At 40.2% G+C, this 22223-nt stretch overlaps 1 protein-coding gene across 1 annotated transcript; it reads right to left on the bottom strand.

The window, feature by feature from the left end:
- Positions 1–3531: 3531 nt before the first annotated feature.
- On the bottom strand, positions 3532–19146 carry MRPL45 (mitochondrial ribosomal protein L45). The gene is made up of 8 exons (XM_034415616.2): positions 19054–19146; positions 17055–17247; positions 12465–12582; positions 9198–9296; positions 8508–8556; positions 6393–6542; positions 6112–6285; positions 3532–3856 (listed from the first exon to the last, which is right to left on the bottom strand). The coding sequence occupies exons 1-8, from the start codon at positions 19084–19086 to the stop codon at positions 3812–3814; spliced, it is 861 nt and encodes a 286-aa protein (XP_034271507.1). The 5' UTR covers positions 19087–19146; the 3' UTR covers positions 3532–3811.
- Positions 19147–22223: the final 3077 nt, after the last annotated feature.

Below are 22223 nucleotides of genomic sequence, written 5' to 3'. Positions count from 1 at the left end.
GAGAGAGGTATATGTGTATATGTGTATATATATATATATATATATATATATATAAAACCGAAAACCATTCATGCTGTAATCATGAAATCTCCAGAACCGTAAAGCCTACAACTTGAAATTTGGCACATGTTCCTCTTGGCTTCCAGGTGCTTGCTAAGAAAGGATTTTTCGAAATGACCATCAGATCATTAGTATTTCTATTATTATTAACTAATGCTAATTAGTTAGATGTTCTACTCCCCCCCCCAACCTGAAAATAACTCTGGAGAGAATGGGATAGGAGAGAAGAGGCTTCTGTGCGGCAACTCTGAGGGAAAGAAGATAGGATGGGGAGGATTCTGGGGGACAAGGCTGAGGGAGACAAGAGGATAGGATAGGGGAGGACTCTGTGGAGCAACCCTGAGGGAGAGAAGGGGATAGAATAGGGGAGGAGTCTGTGGGGCAAGGCTAAGAGAGAGAAGGGATAGGATAGGGGAGGATTCTGGGGGGGCAAGGCTGAGGGAGAGAAGGGGATAAGATAGGGGAGAAGTCTGTGGGGCAACCCTGAGGGAGAGAAGGGGATAGGATAGGGGAGGAGTCTGTGGGGCAAGGCTAAGGGAGAGAAGGGATAGGATAGGGGAGAATTCTGGGGGGGCAAGGCTGAGGGAGAGAAGGGGATAGGATAGGGGAGGATTATGGGGGGCAAGGCTGAGACTCCGAACTAAAATAATTAAAATTTTATTCTACTAAGCTTTCGTCAGCCATCTGCTGACATTGTCAGAGTATTAAACTACCATTAGAGATCTCTGCACTTATATGTCATTAGTCAATTTGGCCATTGTGCACATAATAGGCCCTTCCAATCATCTCCCACTTATAATTAGCTGTGTTGGGAAGCATGTTGTGGGCATGATCATGAAATGGCTTCAATGTGGGCTTGAACAATCACAAATCATCCTCTCATCAGATTCTTTCCTCTTTTGTTTGAATCTGAATAGTTTGCACTATATGCTGCCTACTGTGAATTCAATCAATTTATACCTTAATATATATAAATCTACCCACCCTGCAGGCAGAGGCTTTCCAAACTGATCGTAGCCTACGATTAAGAACTTTTTTCACACCCAGACAGGGAAAAGGGCAAATCTACCATGAATTACCTTCCCAATGAATATATCAGTTGAAATATTTATAAGCTGGCAAGCAATTTCATTCACATTTTATGATCAAGCTATAGGAGGTTTAATAGCTCAATAGTTTAATGATGCTGGAGATGGTCTCTGTTGCAGTGGTTCGAGCGCTAACACTATGTGGCAGGGTGAGTTCCCATCACTCACCTCAGTTTCTGCCCACCTAGCAGTTCGAAAGCATGTTCTGTGTGAGTAGATAAATAGGTGCCACTTTGGTGGGAAGGTGAGCCAGGGCTTCATGTGGTAGTTAGAATCCGGCTGGCACTTTTCCAGTTGGAATGCCCATTTGAGAGGCGGCTTCAATGGTGGGAGAAGCCTTTGGATGACGCTGCAGGAAAAGCTGGTAATCTTTCTTTCTGATCCAAAGCTAGCTCGTGCTCTTGTGGTGCACATGTACCTAACAGATGGTAAACAGGCAGCCAAGCTACTATTCTGCATTAGCATTGTAGTCTTGTGACTAATGTAACAATGCCATATACTAAATAAACAAATAAAATTAAGTTACAAATAGTTCTCCACTTACAAGCACACCTGGACCAGAATTTCTGTTGCCAAGTAAAGCAATTTTAAGTGAGTTGCACCCAATTTTACAATCTTTTTTTTTCCATGGTTGTTAAGTGAATCACTCCAGCTGTTAAGTACATTTGACTTCTCCCCTTGACTTTACTTGTCAGAAGCCAGCTGAGGAGATCACAAATGAATTACAAGACTCTGGTATCCTGCAACTATCGTAAATCATTGCCCGCCACCCAGATTTTGATCATATGACCATGGAAAAATTGTGATGGTTGCAAGTGCAAGGACCAATCATAAATAACTTTTTTCCAATGCTGTTTTTTTTTTTTTAATTTGATTTATATGCCGCCCTTCTCCGGAGATTCAGGGCAGCTTACAATGCGTTAAGCAATAGCCTTTATACTTTTGTATATTTATACAAAGTCATCTTATTGCCCCCATAATCTGGGTCCTCATTATAACTTATTATAATTTCAAACTTTGTTTAGAAACTGTCAAGGACTACTTACATATGCCTACTATAATGTGCTAGATGTACTCCCATGTTCTAAAAACCTGCAGTATTTAACATGGTTCTAATATGGTTTCCCATAGCTTGTAAACTATTGTATGAAATGACCTAAAAGAATCAATCCATAGCCAGATTTTACAAGTAGGCCTCATTTAGCAACTATAATTGGAATCAACTACTCCATTGTTAAATGAAGTGGTTACTAAACCACTTACTAAAATCTGGGTGCTGGGCAGCCAGCATGTATTTACAATAGTTGCAGAATACCAGAGTCTTGTGAGCATCATTTGTGACCTTCTCAGATGACTTCTGGCAAGCAAAGTCAAGAAGGAGAAGCCAAATTCACTTAACCGCTGTAGTGATTCACTTAACAACCATGGCAAAAAAAAGACTGAGGACTCTGACTTCAGCTTTCCTTTGCTTTACAAACGTACAAAGGTCATAAATGCAAGATTTAGTCGCAAAGTTACTTTTTCATCAATATTATAACTGCAAGTGATTATTGTATGAGGTAGTGATTAAACAAGGACTACCTGTAGTTCCTGCCTTTCATTTACTGTCTCCAAGTTTCAAGTACAACTGGGAAGAAAATAACCAGTTGCAAGGATCTCACTTTTATTTTCATATAGGTTATTCTACCCTGCAGATTCCTATAAGATTCTAGTAAAAAGCACCATATCGTATTTCCCCCCTAATTTGGATAAGAATGATGTTAATATCCAATAAGGAATTACCTAGGGAAAACTATACATTATTATAAAGATTTTATTATGCAACTGTTATTGGAGATGGTGGGTTCTTCTCTTAGTAATAGTGTCTGTTATGCCAAACTTTGGTTTTACATTAAAGACAAGACACTGCCAAAGCATTCTCTTGAGGTTAAATTATTGCACATCCTTCTTATAAAAAGAAACAACTATTAGCTTGAGTTTTATTTCTTTTTTATTTTCTCTTTTAAGAATTGAATTCTGTATATCTCCCATCCAGCTGCTGAGTGATACAGAATTTTGGTACCTCCTAAACACAAATTTAATAAATGTTATTTCCAAAAAAGACTTTTTAGAACTTTGCCCTAGTGCAGTTTATACAGGACTAAGTATGCAATCTTCGAACCTATTAAAAACATTTTAAATCTTTATTCTAAACCATAGTTTCTAAATCATCTACAAAGGATATAGATGATTCAAAAATATAGAACATGAGATTACTAGTTACGTCAGGACCATAATATTTTTTTAATTCAAGAAACTGATACTACTGTTTCATCTATGAAATCAGAGAAAGCTCCTGACCCTGTTGGTATTTCAGTGGATTGTAAAATAAAAGTTGATCAAGTTTTATATCTTAAAATCTATTACTTTATTGGTCAAAATGTAACAATATACAACCAATATTGCAAAGCATACATCAATTATTCTAGCAAGGAAGACTGAAAAATGGAATAATATAGGGATTATACAGCTTGATAAACACCTCATAATTTAACCAGAGGCATAATATATAAGAAGCTTGCCCAACATATCCAATTCTGTCTTCCTGTTTCGCTTTTTTTTTTTTTTGTCTTATTATTTGTCGCATTAAATCTGTGGATCTTGCACCTCTTGATGATTCTTCCTTATGCTTCCGAAGGTGTCAGAGTTGGTCCTGGGATCATAATGGTCTGGAAAGTGTAAAGTTGGGGAAAAAGAAAACAGAAAATCAATGCCCCAATTGTCAAAAGTTCATGAAGTATGGAAATATGAAGGGAGTGTACTGACTTCTCATTGCATAAGCATCTGTTTATTTAAAAAAGCTGACTTAAGAAAACATAGAAGGACTAGGACTCAAATCTCTGGGAAAAACTGGGAATGTTGGAACACATTGGTTGGATGGATACCGTGTTTCTCTGAAAATACGACCTAACCCGAAAACACGCCCTAGCCTGATTTTCACACCTGTGCCAAATATAAACCCTACCCCTAACGTAAGCCCTACATAAGAGCTTGTGCAGCTGCCTGGCTGGCCATTCTGTCTGGTTGCTGCCAACATGTGGTGGGGAGGTTGCCATGGCCACTAACCGAGGCGGTGTGGGCGGGTGGAGGATGAAGCTTCTTTTCCTTGCTTGCCGCTGCAACAAAGCAGGAGGCTGAGCAATGCACCAGTGCCGTGGCTACTAAACAAGGTGATGGGGAGATGGAGAGCGAAGCCCCAACAGTATCTGTGGCTGCCCGGCTTGCAAAGCCCGGATGCTGGCGAAGTTTGTGGGACTAAAAAAAAAACAAAACAGACCTTCCAACTTCTCAGGAAAAAAAAAAAAGATTTCGCGAAGTTAGATAGTCTGATTGAACTTATTTTTTACCAGTAGTCCCACAATCTTCTTTTGTTACCCTGCACACGGTGGAGAACAGAACTGGAAAGCAGATTAGTGAAGGGGTTGGGATTGGTGAAATGAGGGGAGATGAGCGGGATCTGGAAAGCAGTTGGCAAGGCAAACCCCGCAAGGGCTCCAGGCAACCGATAGTGGAATGGGAGATGCCCCGCTGGCCACCACCGGGTCCGATGGGGAAGGGGCTGCTCTGGCCGCTGCCACATTTTGCCAGCATCACGGCTCTGCAGGCCAGGTGGCCAAGCATACTCTTTGGACTTTGTCCTCCAACCCCCATCGCCTCACTTAGTGGCTGCGACACTGGTGCATTGGTCAGGCTTCTGGTTCGTTGAAGCGGTGAGCAAGCTTCTTCCTCCACCACCGCCTCGTTTCATTCTCCACCCCCCTACCGCCTTGCTTAGTAGCTGCAGCACCAATGAATCGCTTCATCCTCCACCCCCACCATCTCACTTCACCCCACTGCCTCGCCTCCTGCTCCATTGCGGTCAGGGGAAAATAAGACCTCACTGAAAATAAGCCTTGGTGCTTATTTTGGTGACCAAAAAAACATAAGACCAGGTCTTATTTTCGAGGAAACATAGTATAATGCAATTTGTTTGGTTTTGAATTTGAATGTTGATGTGCAATCTCAGTTGATCCTATCATTTATAAAATACTTCATTCCCAATTACTGTGCTTCTTCAGTCAAGATTTTATGAATTACTTTTGACATTATTTAAACAGGAAACTAAAGTTTCAAGATTATGACTTGTCTAAGGATTATATGAGTACAGGACAGGGGTACAGTGTGAAATTAAGTACACATCTCTGACTCTCTATAGTAGTTTCCTCCAAAGTTTTAAATTACAACTCCTCGTGCTCCTGCCAGTGTCCACTAGTTATGCTAGATGAGAATGCAAGGATCTATATATAATTCAATGTCCCCAGAAAGCATGAAATTGGCAGAAGTCTTTTAATGGACTTATAATAATGCATGTAGGTGTTGAGAAAATGCTAGCATATTACCATCAGCTAAAAACATACTTATTTTAAAATGAGCCACTTTTACACTTGCTGTTTATTCAATAAACCATGGATAATTAATTGACAATAGCTCATTTCACACAACACGTTATTTCAAAACCAAACAAATCACATTATGATTTAGTAGGATATATGAATCAAAAAGCGAAAGTTAGAATATTTTGGACATGTGGTGCGACACCTGGAAAAATACAGCATACTTCACTTAATCCTCTAGGAAAAGATTGAAGGCAAATGAAGTCCAGGCAGAAGAAGAACATTATGGCTTCAAAATCTAAGGGACTGGTTTGGACAAAACTCAGCAGCACTTTTTTGTACGGCTGTTGATAAAAATAGGATTGCCAACATGATCACCAACGTCAGATGACGGATATGGCACAAGAAGAATATGAATCAAGCTACTTTTTCCTTTATTAGATAACAGAAAGGTGCCAAAACCATAACATTATTCTGGCTTTTAAGGTTATGCATCAAAAAAATTAAGATACCTTTTCAAATAAATGCCGTATCATAACCTAAACATATACCTTGATTAGAGGATCTTTTGGAGGAGCCCATGACGGAACAATCTTGTCATGTAACCTCCACTGGCCGGTTCCGTGTAGCAGATGTTTTTCAAACACAACATATTCCAGAATATCCTTTGGTATCTGTTCGCTTCCATACATAAGCCTCCCAAACTGATCATAGATAGCTAAAATCTGTCAGGAAAAAAAAAACCCAATAAACCAACCCTGTGACATTAAAAGCAGTGATATGTAAAACACATTCTGATATCTCCAGGGTAATAGTGATTGGAATTACATACCTGCCGCATGTGAATTCGAACTGTCACTTGCCCATACAGAGTATCCTCGTTCAGCAGACTTGGGCATCGCACCTGGACCACTCTAGGGGGCTCCAATGATTCCAAAAAACTCCATCGAATGGTCTTATATTCATTTCCGTGTACCATTTCCTAGCAAATTCAACATGTCTAAAATTTCAGCATGTTCAAATTAAGCAGATTACCACATTTTTCAGAGTATAAGACGCTCCAGAAGCAGATTATAAAATGTACATTAGTTTGGGGAGGAAAACAAGAAAAAAAATTCTGCCTCTGCCTACCATACCATCCATCCATGAAGCCTGGTCAGCTTCAGCACATTATCGCAGCCTGATTCAGCATGAGCAGCTAATTGGTGGTTGGATTGGTTTCCCAGAATACCGCCAATCAGCTGTTCCAGGCTGCGGGGATCGCCACAGCCCATTGCTGCCTCCGCGTGCCACATTTTCGGCCTCCGCACACCCAATTTTAGACCTGTTCCAGGGAATCGCCACAGCACATTGCCGCCAATCGCTGCCTCCGCGTGCCATATTTTCGGCCTCCATGCATAGCATTTTTGGCTTCCGCACGCCGTGTTTTTGGCCTCTGTACATTGCCTTTTCGACCAGTTCCAAGCAGTGATCCCCGCCACCTGGAACCGGCTGTAAATGCGTTGCACAGAGGCAAAAAATGGGGTGTGTGGAGGCCGAAACGCAATGCGTGGAGCCGAAATGCAATGCGCTGAGGCAAAAAAGGCAATATACAGAGGCGGTGATGTGCTGTGGCGATCCCCGCAGCCTGGAACTGGTTTAAAACAGAGCATGCAGAGGCTGAAAACGCAATGCATGGAGGCTGAAAATGGCCGAAGGCTGGCAGGTGGGCAGGGCTTCGGGAACATTCAGTGTATAAGAAGCACCACAATTTTCACCCATTTTTTGGGGGGGGAGTGCATCTTATACTCTGAAATGTATGGTAAGCATACTACTGCATGAGGATTAAAATACTTATGAGCAGCTACAAGAAATTTTTTAGGAAAAAATTAGAGAATAAAAATGAACATAAAGTACAAAAAAAAAAAAAATCAACACCCAAATCCCTATCTCTAACAACAACAATTTTAAACTGCAAAATATTGGGGTCAGGATTTAATGATTTGGTATAAAATATTTTTCTAGTCCTGAAAGAAAGTAGAAAGGCACATCTACTTTAGCTCTAAAGTAGAAACGATTGAAGAAAAAAAATGGGGCAAATAAGCAAGACCAGACTGAGAAAAAGGAAATGGGCATAAAATACAAAGTCATGCTGTGGGCAACTGAAACTCATAGTACTGCTTAGACCAAGAGTTCCCAACCGCCGGGCTACATTAGTGGGTTGTGGCCTATTTGCAACCGGGCCACACGAGCAGCAGGCCGGTGTGCACATGCAGGCAGGTCAACTCACATGTGCAGCTCAACTCGCACGCACAACTCGACTCACTAGTTGAGCTACGCATGCATATGCACTGGGCCACTGCTCATGTGATGAGTTCCGCTTTCCCCCTCCCCAACCTGGCTGGCAAGTTGCAAAAGTTGGGAAACACTGGTTTAGACAAAATAGACTAGTTTATTCTCATTGAGAACTTTTTCCATACAGCATCATCAGTGAAACCCAATAGCTTGATATAATGATTCCAAAGATGAAGTCTAGACTATAACTGCAGATATTAGAACAAAAAAGAGACTTAAAGGCAACTTTCTGTGGTCAAACTGTTATAAGCCATGCTGAGCCCATAGGCAGTTTTCCCCAACCCTCCTCCTCCTGTAATGACTTAGAGCCCATGTAGGTGCTAGTAAACACTGTGCATTACTTCCTATTCCCTCTTAGATTTTTTTTTTTAATATAAAAATTGTTTGCTCCATACTTTAATTTTAAGTGCATACAAGTATGTCAAACTAGCAAAGCACCTCAGGGGCGTGAAATGAAGGAGCCCACCAATGATGATTAACCTAGTGTGGCAGACTGACAATGCAGGGATATCATAGGACAGTAGTGCAAGTATCTGTTACAGGAAAGCGTCATGACAGATCTTCTTAAAAGTCTTTTAGGCAATCACTTGCTGATGTCATCACAGATTCTTACCGGGTAACAGTGTTCAGTCACTAGAGTGTGAAGTTTCTCCTCATTAAAACTGTAGGAATTTAGAAAAATAATACATGATCAGGTTGCTTCTAAATATCAACTCAATTAAGATACTATTCAGTTTGAAACACATCAACCTGGACATCACATGCACACACAATTCTTGACAACTTCTAATATGTATAGAGAATAATCCTGTTATCATTCAGGAATAATCCAGAAGGAAAATCACTGTTAACAAAGTTCAGGTTACAATGTACTATGCAAGGCTGGAAAGAAAGAAAGAAAAAACCCTCTTTGAATCAAGATAAAAGTATATATAGGATAGGAAAAGGAAGATACAATAGACAATATCAAAACAGTTGATAAAACGGTGTCAGAATGCACAGTCTGATGAATGAACCAGCTCCTACCCCCACCCCTCACTCCTTATCTGAAAACAGATTTTAACAGCTATTCATTGGTGATATTATTTCCATCCATTTGAACCAGTTTCTATCAATCTATCCATCACAAAGCAACAGGCTATTTCTTTTTACATTAAAACAATCCCTAGGGATAATTTTTGAAGTTTCTCTAAGTAAGGTAAATGAACTAAAAGATGTTAATTGCTATCAAACTAATGCACAATTTGTGGGAAGAGAGGATAGACTGGTGCCTACAACTCAAACACATCCCAAGAAGTCTTACTTGGCCAGATTATTGTGTGCCTCAATATAGATTTCTTGGGCTTTTTCTGCAAAGGTTTTGATGCGGAAGTCAGGATCACTCGCCCTTATTTTTCGGATTCTGTCAAGAAAAAGGTGGAAGGAGAGAATAAACAATCAGTTTAAGAAAAAAAGAATCCATAAGATGAAGCTCATCAGACACAGGACTTAAATGATCAGCAAAACAGGAGAATACTGTTCCTGCACAGCTAAAGTCATATTCATATTGATTATAATTTTTACTCTGATCAATCTATGGAAGAATAATGGCCAATGAAATCATACCTAGTCTACATCTTGATGGGGGATTCTGAGAAAAAAGCCCAAACACTAAGTTCTGAAGTCATCAATCAAACCTACTATTAATAAGACAATAGTATCTCTTTCATTATAGGACTACGTATTTATCTAGGCTAAAATGCTGCTGGTTATTCACATCTTTTTATAGTTTAGTGTGCTGGATTACTGCAGCAAACAGTAGATTAATGCAGCAAACTAAAGCCCAGTATTTGCACATTGTGAGGATACAGCTGAAGTGAAACAATTCCATTCTAAATTTCCAAAGTAACAACCTAAGTCATATCTTTATTTGGAAATGGCAAATAAAAAATTTGCACAATTCTTAGGAAAAACACTATTAAATGCAAAACTGTTTTGTTTAAAGCAAAGGCTGAAAAAAGGATCCATGAATTCATGAAGGAACATTTGAGAGTATACTCACAGGAAAAGGTATAAAACTGTGATCAGCTGCAAAAGTTTGCAGTGATTAAGCCACTTCACGGAGAACTAACCAATCATGATGTTTGAACCCAATAATGTCATACTGTGTTTCCCCAAAAATAAGACCTGGTCTTATTTTCCTTCGGGCTTGAAAAGAAGTACTCGGGCTTATTTTGGGGAGGTCTTTTTTTTTTTTAGTGCAAATGGTGGTGAGTGAGGGGACCGATGCAAGTTGGAGCGTAGCTACCGCTGGCCCTGCCTTCTCCCTCCCACTGTCTGCTTGCCCGCTGCTGCCATGGGCCAAGCTCTTGGGATGTCCCGGCCTCTACCCACCCTGCCTGTTGGTCCAGCAATGCCGGGACACTTCTTGACCACAAGGGACACCTTGCTGGCCACCAAGTGGCTGCCCATGGTGCTGCTGGCCTTGCAGGAGCTCTTCGCCGGAACAATATGTTCTATTCCAGTGGTTCTCAACCTTTCTAATGCCGCGACCCTTTAATAGAGTTCCTCATGTTGTGGTGACCCCCAACCATAAAATTATTCCTAAAACCATTGAAAATATGTGTTTTCTAATGGTCTTAGGAGACCCCTGTAAAAGGGTTGTTCGACCCCCAAAGGGGTTCCGACCCACAGGTTGAGAACCACTGTTCTATTCTCAAGAACCCCTTAGGCAACCAAGCACTTTTCACCCGGACAGAGAAATGAGGGAGACTCAAAAGCTTCGTGTTCTTGCAAAGGAGACAGTTTGAAACGGAGCAATTAGCTCCGTTTCAAAGCATCCTCTTTGCAAGCAGACGAAGCTTCGTCTCCGTCTGATTGAAAAGTGCGCAGCAGAGCTAGGTGGAAGCAGAGGCAATCCCAACATGCTGCCTACTACGTCCCACTGTCTTTTGGCTTGCCTGCAGTTGCAGCGAACAGCACCGCGCGGGGCATTAGCACCCCTATCCCCCATACCTGTCTCCACCTGCTGCCAGTGCTGCCACACAAGCCTCCCGCAAGCCTCCCTTGAGTCAGGCAGCCATGCAGCACGTCCGGATCACTTGTCTTCCTCCCACGCCTCTGCCTCCATGCTCGGATTTATCGGTATTTGTGCTGTGCCAAGGGACCAGTGGGCAGTGGCAGGACACCGTCGGTCCCCCACGCGCTTGCCTCTCATGCTGGCCATGCTCATCCCCCCCCACAGGCTTATTTTTCGGGTAGGAGTCATATTAGGCCCACCCCTAAAAATCAGGCTAGGGCTTGTTTTCGGAATGGGTCTTATTTTCAGGAAACACGGTATTAAAAAATATACCAGATGCTGGGAAAGTAGCAACAATAAAACTAACTCTACGAAAAGATGGGACTCATTTTCAGACACCTTTTTCATAAATTTGCAGCCAAATTACCATTGTCATTTTAAAAAGATTTTTTGTTTGATTCAACAGTGCATGCATTAGAAAAAGTCCTTCTAAAATCATACTAAGTACACAGTTTGAATGCTTACTCCCAGAAATCAAATAACACATTCAGAAATACATTAACACTATTTGGAACTGCAAATGAGGGAAATTAATCTTTTACATGGCTTATCAAATAAAAGAATTCCTTTGCCTGGGGAATGCTAGCATATAGACCAGGGGTGTCAAACTCAAGGCCCACGGGGTGTTTAAATCAGGCCCACAGGGCTGGCCTGGAAATATCAAAGGGCTGGTCCACGGTGCCTCTGCCAGCCAAAATGGGCCATGGGGAGAGTGCGTGCAGTCTCCGGCAGCCCATTTTTTGGCTTCCCTGGCATCCTGCAGCACTCTGCTGGCTGAAAAAGGGGCACACCTCCCCCTGCCATTTTGGCCAGTAGGGTGCTACAGGAGGCATCCATCCTGTCCCCGCGGAGATTCTTCGAAGGCCGGATACACTGCTGATCCGGCCCTCGAAGAAATCCAGTTTGACACCCCTGATGTAGACAGAAGCATTTAAACTCATTTTCTGTAAATAAGATTTTATACATAGGGTAATATTCAGTCTTCGATTGCTTTTTCAAATCACCATATTCCAAAAAGGACTACAGTATAATAATGCACTCTTATAAGTTAATATTTACTGCCTGAATTTTTAGGAAATACAACAGGAAATAAATCATCCTTTAAGATCTACAGAAATGGTTAGAAGGTAAAAAGATCAAGACCATGGCACAAAGAGCCTTGATAGTACAGGGGTTTAGTGCACCCTGTAATTAACACAGTTGCCTGCAATTTCTGCTGGTTCGAATCTCTCCAAGGCTCAAGGTTGACTCAGCCTTCCATCCTTTCTAAGGTAGGTGAAATGAGGACCCAGTTTGTGGGGGCAATAAGCTGACTTTGTATAAAACATACAAAAGAATGAAGGCTATTGCTTAACACACTGTAAGCCGCCCTGAGTCTCCGGAGAAGGGCGGCATATAAATCAAATTTAAAAAAAAAAAAAAAACTGCAGCTGCTAAAAGGAAAATATACACTAACACTAAATGAATGGATGCAATAGGTAGCCTGGATGCCATAGACAGAAAGATACATACGCTGTGTAAGATTTTGCAGTATGCCTCAATTTCTCTGTCCTTTGCAACAGACCTTCCTTTGATAACATTGACATGCGGGCATCTCCTTCTGGAGGAATGTAAGGTTCAAAGATCCCCCCTGGGTTGCCAAAACAAGAAAATATAACGAATAATTGTTTTTAAAACATGCTCCCCATCAAATGTGAAACATTAATGTTAAAAAAAATTGAGGTAAAATATCATTGCTTGGGCTCCCCCCCCCCCAATATTAATAAATTTAAAATTTCTTCCACAGAATCTGATCTTGTTAATATCCTACTGCTATAAAAAAAATTCTGTCTTGCTGAATGGCCCTGACTTACAGCTTCAATTACCTATTGCTATTATGGAAAAACTTTGTACTGACAATGTGGATGATGGTTATAAAATCAGTCAGTACTGATAAAATAGTTAATGACTACTTGTTTAGTGATGGTTGTTGCAATGGTGATGAACAACTATTGGTAACTAACCCTTGAAGTTCTAGGGGGTTAAGGGTCTGCAATCTGAAACACTCAAAAGAGCCATTTGGACCCGTTTCCCACAGAAAACACTGGGTGCAACAAAACCCTTTTGACATCTAAAATGAAGATAACACTGCATATATCGTTTTTTACCTTTATGCTATGTATAAAAAAAACTATAGTGTGTTGCATTTATGAAATCAATGAACTACTACAGAGAAAACATTTTTTTATTTCTGCATACAACAAAAACATTTTGAATTCCCCACCACCCAAAAAGACGCTGGGTTGAAGGTTACTTTCAAATATTAAATATTCAAATATTAAATATTCAAATATTCAAAGTCTATTTAAGTCCTGTAAAAATATTGTTCACCCTTTTTTTTTCATTAAAAAATGTATATAAATGTACGTTATACGATTTTCTTTTTATGTTTAATAAAGTTTGTTCACCCTTTTCTCTCTTTCTCTCTCTCTCTGTCTTCTCTCTCTCTCTCTCTGTATCTGTATGTGTGTGTATGTCTGTCTGTCTCTTTCTCTGCATCTATTGTCTCTCTCTCTCTCTCTCTCTCTCTCTCTCTCTCTCTCTCTCTCTCTCTCTGATTCTGATTCTCCGGCGCCTCGCACCACTGTCAAACCCCACATGGGTTTGCTATACCGGGGGAGAGGGGGAGGAACCCCTGAACTAGTGAATCTGACGTCCGGAGGCTGACAAGCTGACGAGCAGCACGCCAATGGGCAGCTGGTCGGCAGAGAGCCGAAGATCAGATGGCCAGCAGGGAAGCAGGGCATCACAACACCGGCAGCCTGCCAGCTCTGCAGAAAAAGCAACTTTTAAAAGCATTTTTCAGCCGAAGAGGCTGTAGAAAAAATACTTTTAAAAGTAAAAAAAAAAGCCTCTGATGATCAGCTGGGCGGGGGGGGGGGGTAGATTTTTGCTACCCGTTCTCTGAACCACCCGCCTCCATCGCTACCAGATCGGGTGATCTGGTCCGAACCGGGAGCATTTCACCTCTGTAATACAGGTCATGAATAAATGTATTTGTGCAGAATGGCAGAAAGAAGAAAGATGGTGCCAAAAAGTAAGTATCTATTAATTTGTTTTAATTTTTCCACTGGCCACTAAAGTCTCTTGGTAGTTTCCAATAAAAACAAATTTGAAAAGATGATTTTTAAAAGCCGTAAAAATAACAATTAAGTACAAATGCAACCAGTAAAATTTACAATTTGAATCAATAATTAAAAGCTTCAAGGGCACTTCTGAAAGTTAGTAAGATGTTAGGCTCATTAACTCTGCATGGACTCCATATTCAATAACTAATTGGTTGGTCAGAGATAATGGCTAGTCCACAGTTAATGAGAACTTTTAAGAGGAAATACCATATTTTTTGGAGTATAAGACACACCTTTTCCCCCCCTAAAAGAGGCTGAAAATTTGGGTGTGTCTTATACTCTGAATGTAGCTTTTTTTTCAGCCCTAACTAGGTGCTAGCTGAGTGAAGCGATCTCCCTGTGCTTTGCCTGCTTTTCTCATTGTTGCTTCCTCTCAGCTGTGCCTTAGAAGCTGTTTTTTATCTCCAAGCAGGGGATAAAAAAACTAATGTGCTGAAGCTGACCAGACTAAGGACGCTAGCCAGATGAATACCTGATAGGCAGATTCCCCCCCCTCTTTTCCTCCCAAAAAACTAAGCTGCATTTATACTCCATACGGTAGATTATGAAGACTCATTTCAGTCAGGTTTTGGGCCAGGATTTAGTACTGCAAGAGCCTTAATAATGCTTGCAGATGTCCTGTCACGGAGCCAGGATGACAGTGATGCATCTGTTCTTGCACTCCTTGATCTCTCAGTGGCTTTTGATATTGGTGACATATCCTTGTGGGCTAGTGATGGTGGCACCATTTTACAGCGATCCTCTTCCTTTCTCAGGGTCTGGTTTCAGTCAGTGTTTGTTAGGGAGCAAAGATCAATCCATAGGTTCCTCCTTTGTAAAGTGCTACATGGTTCCACCCTTTCTCCTCCAATATGTATAGGTAGTCCTTCAGTTATGACAGCATTTGAGACTGGGATTATTGTCATTAAATGATGAAATCTTAGCAAAATGTCATGTGACTACATCATTTAGCAATGAGAATCCCAACAGGGCTGATTGCCATCATAACCCCAAGATATGCAGGTAGTGGGAAGCAGCAGGGATCCCAGGTAAGGAGTACAGGGGTGCTGGCTTCAACAGCTCTCAGAGAGTGCTAACAATCAGATGGCTGCAAAGAAATACAATCCTTCCATCCGTCCCCATCATCCTATTATTATTATTATTATTATTATTATTATTATTATTATTATTTTATTATTTTTGAATTTGTATACCGCCCTTCTCCCTGAGGACTCAGGGCGGTGAACAGCCAAATAAAAACATCAAATACAAATATTAAAATACAGTTAAAATATATATATATAAATTTGGCCCCATTAATTAAAACAATAAACCAAACAATTAAAAAACATTTAAAAAGAATTAGGCCAGCCCGGCTTGTTGGAAAAGGAAGGTTTTAAGGGCACGGCGGAAGGCACTGAGGTCATGGATTCTCCTTATCTCAGGGGGCAACTGATTCCAGAGGGTGGGAGCCCCCACAGAGAAGGCCCTCCCCCTGGGGGTCACCAGCCTGCATTGTTTGGCTGATGGCACCCCGAGGAGGCCCTCTCTGTGGGAGCGCACGGGTCGATGGGAGGTCGTCGGTGGCAGCAGGCGGTCTCGGAGATAGCTAGGCCCTATGCCATGGAGCGCTTTAAAGGTGATAACCAACACCTTGAAGCGCACCCGGAAGACCACTGGGAGCCAGTGCAGCTCGCGCAGGAGCGGTGTTACATGGGAGCGCCATGCAGCTCCCGTCACTACCCGCCCTGCTGCGTTCTGGACCAGTTGGAGCCTCCGGGTGCTCTTCAAGGGGAGCCCCATGTAGAGAGCGTTACAGTAATCAAGGCGAGAGGTCACGAGGGCATGAGTGACTGTGCACAGGGAATCCCGATCAAGAAAGGGCCGCAACTGGCGGATCAGGCGAACCTGATAAAAGGTCCCCCTGGTTACAGCCGTCAGATGTTCCTCCAAGGACAGCTGTGTATCCAGGAGGACTCCCAGATTGCGAGCCCTCTCTGTGGGGGCCAAAGACTCGCCCCCAATAGTCAGTGATGGAGTCAACTGACTATATCGGGATGCCGGGAACCACAGCCACTCAGTCTTGGAAGGGTTGAGCCTGAGCCTGTTCCTCCCCATCCAGATCCGTACAGCCTCCAGGCACTGGGACATCACTTCAAGGGCATCATTGGGGTGGCCTGGGGTGGAGATGTACAGCTGAGTATCATCAGCGTACTGATGGTATCTCACCCCAAAGCCACGGATGATCTCGCCCAGCGGCTTCACATAAATGTTGAACAGGAGGGGCGAGAGGACCGACCCCTGAGGCACCTATCAGAACCTATCCTTCCATTCCCCCACCATCCAGTCTCAACTGTCAGCACCTATCCTTCCATCCCCCTGCTATCAGAACCGATGAAGCTTCTTGGATGAGAAGTGAAACATTTTCTTCTTCCTCAAGGAAAAAACTGTCCAGTTGCCTTTTGAAGAAAAAAAATACTTTTGAGACAACTATGACCTGGATGACTGACAATCTCCAGAGACAGCATACTTCCCCACCCTTTTTTGGGGGGGGATTTATTACTTCAGTTTGGACAAGAAGCGTTATTTCTGTATTTTTATAGCCATTTTTATTTCTTCTGGTCAGGATTTTTTTAAAAAATAGATAGAACAATCCATTCTGAATAGCTGCAGCTCATTTCCAATCACATGCTATTACAGGGAGAATAACAATGGCTCAGAACTTGCTACCCATCATCACTTGTTGCTATAGTTAAATAATATCTATGTGATTTGTTATAAAACCAATATCTACAATACTTTTTGTTATGCAATGAGAAAGGATTTAAAGATATCCAGGGCTGGAAAAAATGGGAAAGCAACCAATTTATATCTATTTCGCTTTGGGATTTAATATACCATAGAGATTAATTCTACTCCAGTTCTTTCTACAGAATAAATTATCAAGACTACTTACTTGTGCAGGTAATAGTGATATACTGTGACAGCTTCTCTTCAGGTATCATCATTCCTCTAGCTTTTAACTGCTTTTGCTGTTGTTCCAAAGAATCATAGTTTCTAGAGGGAAGTCTAATTTTTATTTTGGTCCTCACTGGGATCACAAGAGAAGATGGGGCAAAACGGGCAACATTCAGTAAACATGTTACCCCCTTTCAATTAAAAAAAAAAAAAGCAGATATGTTATACAAATAACTTTTAATTACCGTTTATCTATTTCTCACCTTCCCAAGCCAAATAACTACCGTAGCAATATGAGCCACATTTAGAGACATGTTAAACGTACATAGAAATTCAAATCTACAGAGGAAAAGCATGTTCTTGTTACCGGTATTTCAAATAAAGACATATGTTTTGTTTGAATTGTCAGAAAATTCCTTCTGCAAATGATATTTTCTTTTAAAAAATAATCAAATGCATACATACAGTCTTTTCAAAAAGAAAAAGGCAATCTAGGCATACAAAAGCCCTTTCAAACCAAAATATAAAGTATATAAGAACAGAAGATTGCCATACAATGGCCTTTAGAGATTCCTAAGAAAATATGACTAATGCAAAAAAACTGGCTGGATCTACAGGTATCCTTTGCTAAAACAAATCATACCTGTTTCTAAAAGTTTCAATAGTTTGTACCTAAATGTTGAGCAAACCCAAGTAATTGCTGATTATGTGCTATCAAGTTGGTGTCAACTCATAGTGACAATATAAATAGATTTTCTCTGTGATTCAACTATTGAAGTTAGCTTAGAGTTCACTACATTGAGCAAACTGATGCTGAACAGCTACAATTCTGACAGCAGCTGTCCAAAATTCCTGGGAGTTTTTCCTTTACTATCTGGAAATGGGTTTAAACTTAAGAGTTTTTCCATTCAAGTTACATGTTCTGTCACTTTTCCTCTTGCACACACACATGCAGTGCTCACCCAGTATAAAATTTGCAATTTGCTTGGTTTTGATTTAGCATGCTGTGCAAATCCTAATAATTACTTAATGGCATATATTTCAACAGAAACATATTGGCCTTCTGTCTGCTACAAGAGAACACATATTTAAGAAACACATACTATATTATACAGTATTCCCAAAGTAAGTATATTCCAATACCCAACCCACAACATACACCCACTCCCCCCAACAATGAAGATGCAGATTAGTATATATAGCTTATATATACTTTGACTTTGCTTACCTGAAGTTCTGGCTAGATTACTATCAATAATCTAGTTATTGATCTATAATATCTATCTATAATCAGTAATTGTCAACTATCTTTTAGTATAGAGAGTAGTATTTGCGAGATGGGCAGCCATATAAATATTTTTATCATATTTTTCCTTCCTTTCCTCAGAATTAATTCAATGGCTTATTTCAATGATTGAAGTAAACTAATTAACATTTTGTAGTGCTCTGGATACACAGACTATTGTTTTCCAAAACAGCTAAATTTCTGTACAATTAGTCCCAAACTCTTCAAATTAGAAAAAAAGATGTAAATACCGGTATTAAAATCCACACGTATATTATCATTCAATTTCCCTTATTTTCCTAAATGACACATGAATCGTTCTCTCCATTTGGAAAGAGAGAGGAGCTATTGGTGAAAAGCTCTACTTCTTACCTATTAGCTTCTATCTACATCAGGGATGGGCAGTTGTGACTCTTTTACAACCTGTGGACTTCAACTCCCAGAATTCCTGAGACAGCCAAGCAGTCTCAGGAATTCTGGGAGTTGAAGTCCACAGGTTGTAAAAGGGCCACAGTTGCCCACCCCTGATCTACATAATTAAAAGTAGATGAATAAAAGTGCTGAAACGTAAAGTGGCTCCTGTTGAAAAAGACAAATACAGACATAAAAATTACGAAAGCGATACATTTCCATTCGCCCGAAAAAGACGCGCTACCAGAATTCACTACCAGCGAAATTTCCCTCCCAATTCAAAGTAAGAATATAAGTGCACCTTAGCTATGTTTAGTCGCATGGAAGCCGCCATATTGCGAGCGCCGCTTTGCACGACGGGAGGAAGGAGGGATCTCGAATGTGACGAAATGTAAAAGAGGCGGAGACTGTGGTGGAACGTTCCAGTTAGGATATCTGATGGTCAGTAGCGCTCTGGCGCTTAATTGATACTCCGTCATTGAACAAGAATGATTGGGGACAGTTAACATTGCAAAGAACGAGGGCATAAATCGTCTCCTAACCTCAGACGTGCACAAGTATGCAAGACACCGTAGAAATATTATCACATGGATAATAAATTTGTTTTAAGCACTTTTTGTCACTTTTCCTAAATAAACAATGTCATTCTGCTTGAATGCCTTTGCAAAAAGGTGCTGTATAAAACGGGTTACTGTTGTATAAAACGTTAATTGTTGCTATGTGGAGATTGTATTTATTAATCGGGGTGCCTAATCGTACTTGATTACCGAATCAATATGTTCAGTCCTTTGAAAAAGCAATACCTGTAAACTAAACTAACTTAATCGATGTATCCATGAATGTCATTTTTTGCAAGCTGAATTAAGTTTTGCAGAATGTGAAGGTAAGTGCATACTAGGATAGACCACCAAGATAGAAGTGGTTAAAGATTAGGAACAAATCAATTCACCATTGGCATAGGTCACTAAGTTTCCAGATGAAGGGAAACAGTAATAAGGATATAATAACTAATATTAGGATATGATTTACTGGTATACTAGAATTAGTAGAAACTTGTTATTCTGTAACCATTAGGTTTCTGTAATACATATATAGCCTTTGTATTTGTATAACGCACATATATTGTACCTTTATATGTGTAACACAAATATGCCTTTGTGTATTTGTATCACATATATTATGTGTATTTGTATCACATATATTATGCCTTTATATTTGTATCTCCTATAACAAACATATTCTGTTATTAGGCCTCTGTAATGTATCTGGTATTTGTCAAACATATGTTCCTGTCATTTGATCTGAACCCATATCAATCTTCTTCCTGTTTTTTCTCCTGCCATCGAAGAGCATGGTACCTATCTCAATTGGAACTGCAGACATCATCCAGGAGATAATTTACACTTCAGCCCTAATTTATACCTTAGATCTGTTCTCTGCAGCCAGGGGGACAAATGAGCAATTGGGAGAACAAAGGAATGTTCAAGGAAGAGATAACGCTAATTGGGAGGCTTCTATTCCTTTGCAGGGCAACAAGGAATGCACAAACCTAAACTAGGAGGCTAGAATTGGGTACTAAGCTGATGTCTCTGAGAATATAAAAAGGATGCCATATCTTCCCCAAGAGCTGTATGTTCTGGATATAATCCCACCCAGTATTTTGTTTTTGGCCATAAATAAAATGTGTTTCTTTTTGCAAGCCTCGTCTTGAGTCTCTCTTTTTGGCATTCTGATGACTCAAGTATATTTTGGGACCTTACACAGAAAAACTTGAAATTAGTTAATTTGTTAAGAATAAGTGCTGTGCAGCATCCAAAGCTTAACAAATATGCTTCATGCTTTTCTCCCTAGATGGATTAATCATTCTCAGCTAAAAATGGACTGGTAAAATATTCCTGTTCATTGTAGAAAAACGACATAATTGTCTCATGCAGTGCAAACAGTTGTTGGCAGGAAATGGAAAGTATTGGTTTCTCTATCTGTTGCAAGCTAAAAATGACTGCTGTTTTTAGTTCTAAAGGCATAAACAGTAGAAGATTATTGGACTGAAGAGGTTTATAAATATTTTAAATAAACAGCTTCAAAGAAGACCTCAAATGTGGTTAAAGAATAACCCATGATTTGAAGAAAACAGGTGATGGATGTGTCAGCAGTCTATTACAGAGGATTAATATTTCATTTGAACACCTCACTTGTCAGAACAAAACAAATCACAAAATTGAGCACAGCATAAAGCTTCCATAGCATCATAAGCCTGAGCAAAATTTCCTGGACCTTGAAACATTTCATAAGCTTTTATAATCACATGGGAATAATTTGTATTAGAGAGTAATACTGAAAAGAATGGACCTGCTATTATTCTTAACCTCCGAGATCTGTACTCTGCGCCCAGTGAGGTACCAGTTTTTATGGGCCATATTCATCAGACATGCTCAATAAGGGCCTGCATTTAGCAAGTACATGTGTAATATTGTTCTAACCCTACCACATGAGTTCACTAACAGGTTTTAGACTTAACATTAAATCCTAAGTGGTTTTTTTCTTGTGCTGCAAGATAAAATAAATCTGAAGTAAACTTGAAATCTTATTTAATAGTTGTCTGCTTTTAAGGAGCTTGCTAATTATAATTTCTTGCTAAGCACATCATGCACTTACCTTGATTGTATTGTCACAGACAAGTTATGAACTTGCTAAAGGTCTACAATAATTTGAAGAATTAGAAGAGATTACTTTCCTTATTAGACAACAATCAGGTAGTGTACAGGTAGTCCTTGATTTATAACCATTCATTTAGCGATCGTTCAAAGTTACAACGGCACTGAAAAAATGATATATTTTTATGACCATCACAAAAGGTAATCATATGATTGGGACACTGCAACTGTCATAAATATGAACCAGTTACCAAGTGTCCAAATTTTGATAATGTGACCGTGGGCATGCTGCAACAGTCTTAAATGTGAAAAACAATCATAAGTTACTTTTTTCAGTGCCATTGTAACTTTAAATGGTCAGTAAGAGAAGGATGGCTGAAATGGCCCTTTCCAAATATATTATTCTGTTTGAGTTGATTAATTTTATTTAACTTAGTGAGATTATTTACATTTAAGTAAATAATTTCCTCCTGGGCTGTAAAGGTAAAAGTTCCCCTCACACATATGTGCTAGTCATTCCTGACTCTAGAGGGTGGTGCTCTGTTTCTAAGCCAAAGAGCCAGCGCTGTCTGATGATGATTCTGTGGTCAGGTGGCCGGCATGACTAAACGCATGGAATGCTGTTACCTTCCCACCAAGGTGGTTCCTATTTTTCTACTCTCAGCATGGAAAACATTACACATTTTGGCTTAAGGAAAAAAAATTAATCTTGAGTCTCCATTTGCTCCTATTTGCTACAATTGAAATTTATATTAGAGTTACAAATCTGTGTCTAAATTGTATCACTTAAGACTAAATTAGGTTTCTACACAAAACT

Source organism: Pantherophis guttatus, chromosome 4 (genome assembly GCF_059756535.1).
Source record: "Pantherophis guttatus breed Tessera chromosome 4, ASM5975653v1, whole genome shotgun sequence".
Lineage (NCBI taxonomy): Eukaryota > Metazoa > Chordata > Lepidosauria > Squamata > Colubridae > Pantherophis > Pantherophis guttatus.
The sequence above is the reverse complement of the archived record's forward strand: the minus strand, read 5'-3'. Positions and strand labels throughout refer to the sequence as shown.

Excerpts from the sequence above, each read along its gene's own strand:
- MRPL45 (XM_034415616.2), bottom strand. The coding sequence starts at position 19,086 with ATGGCGGCTTCCATGCGACTAAACATAGCTAAG. Across the intron at positions 8,557-9,197 it reads GCACACAATAATCTGGCCAA|TTTTAATGAGGAGAAACTTC; the intron begins GTAAGACTTCTT and ends AAATTCCTACAG. Across the intron at positions 6,543-8,507 it reads TGACTGAACACTGTTACCCG|GAAATGGTACACGGAAATGA; the intron begins GTAAGAATCTGT and ends TGAATTTGCTAG.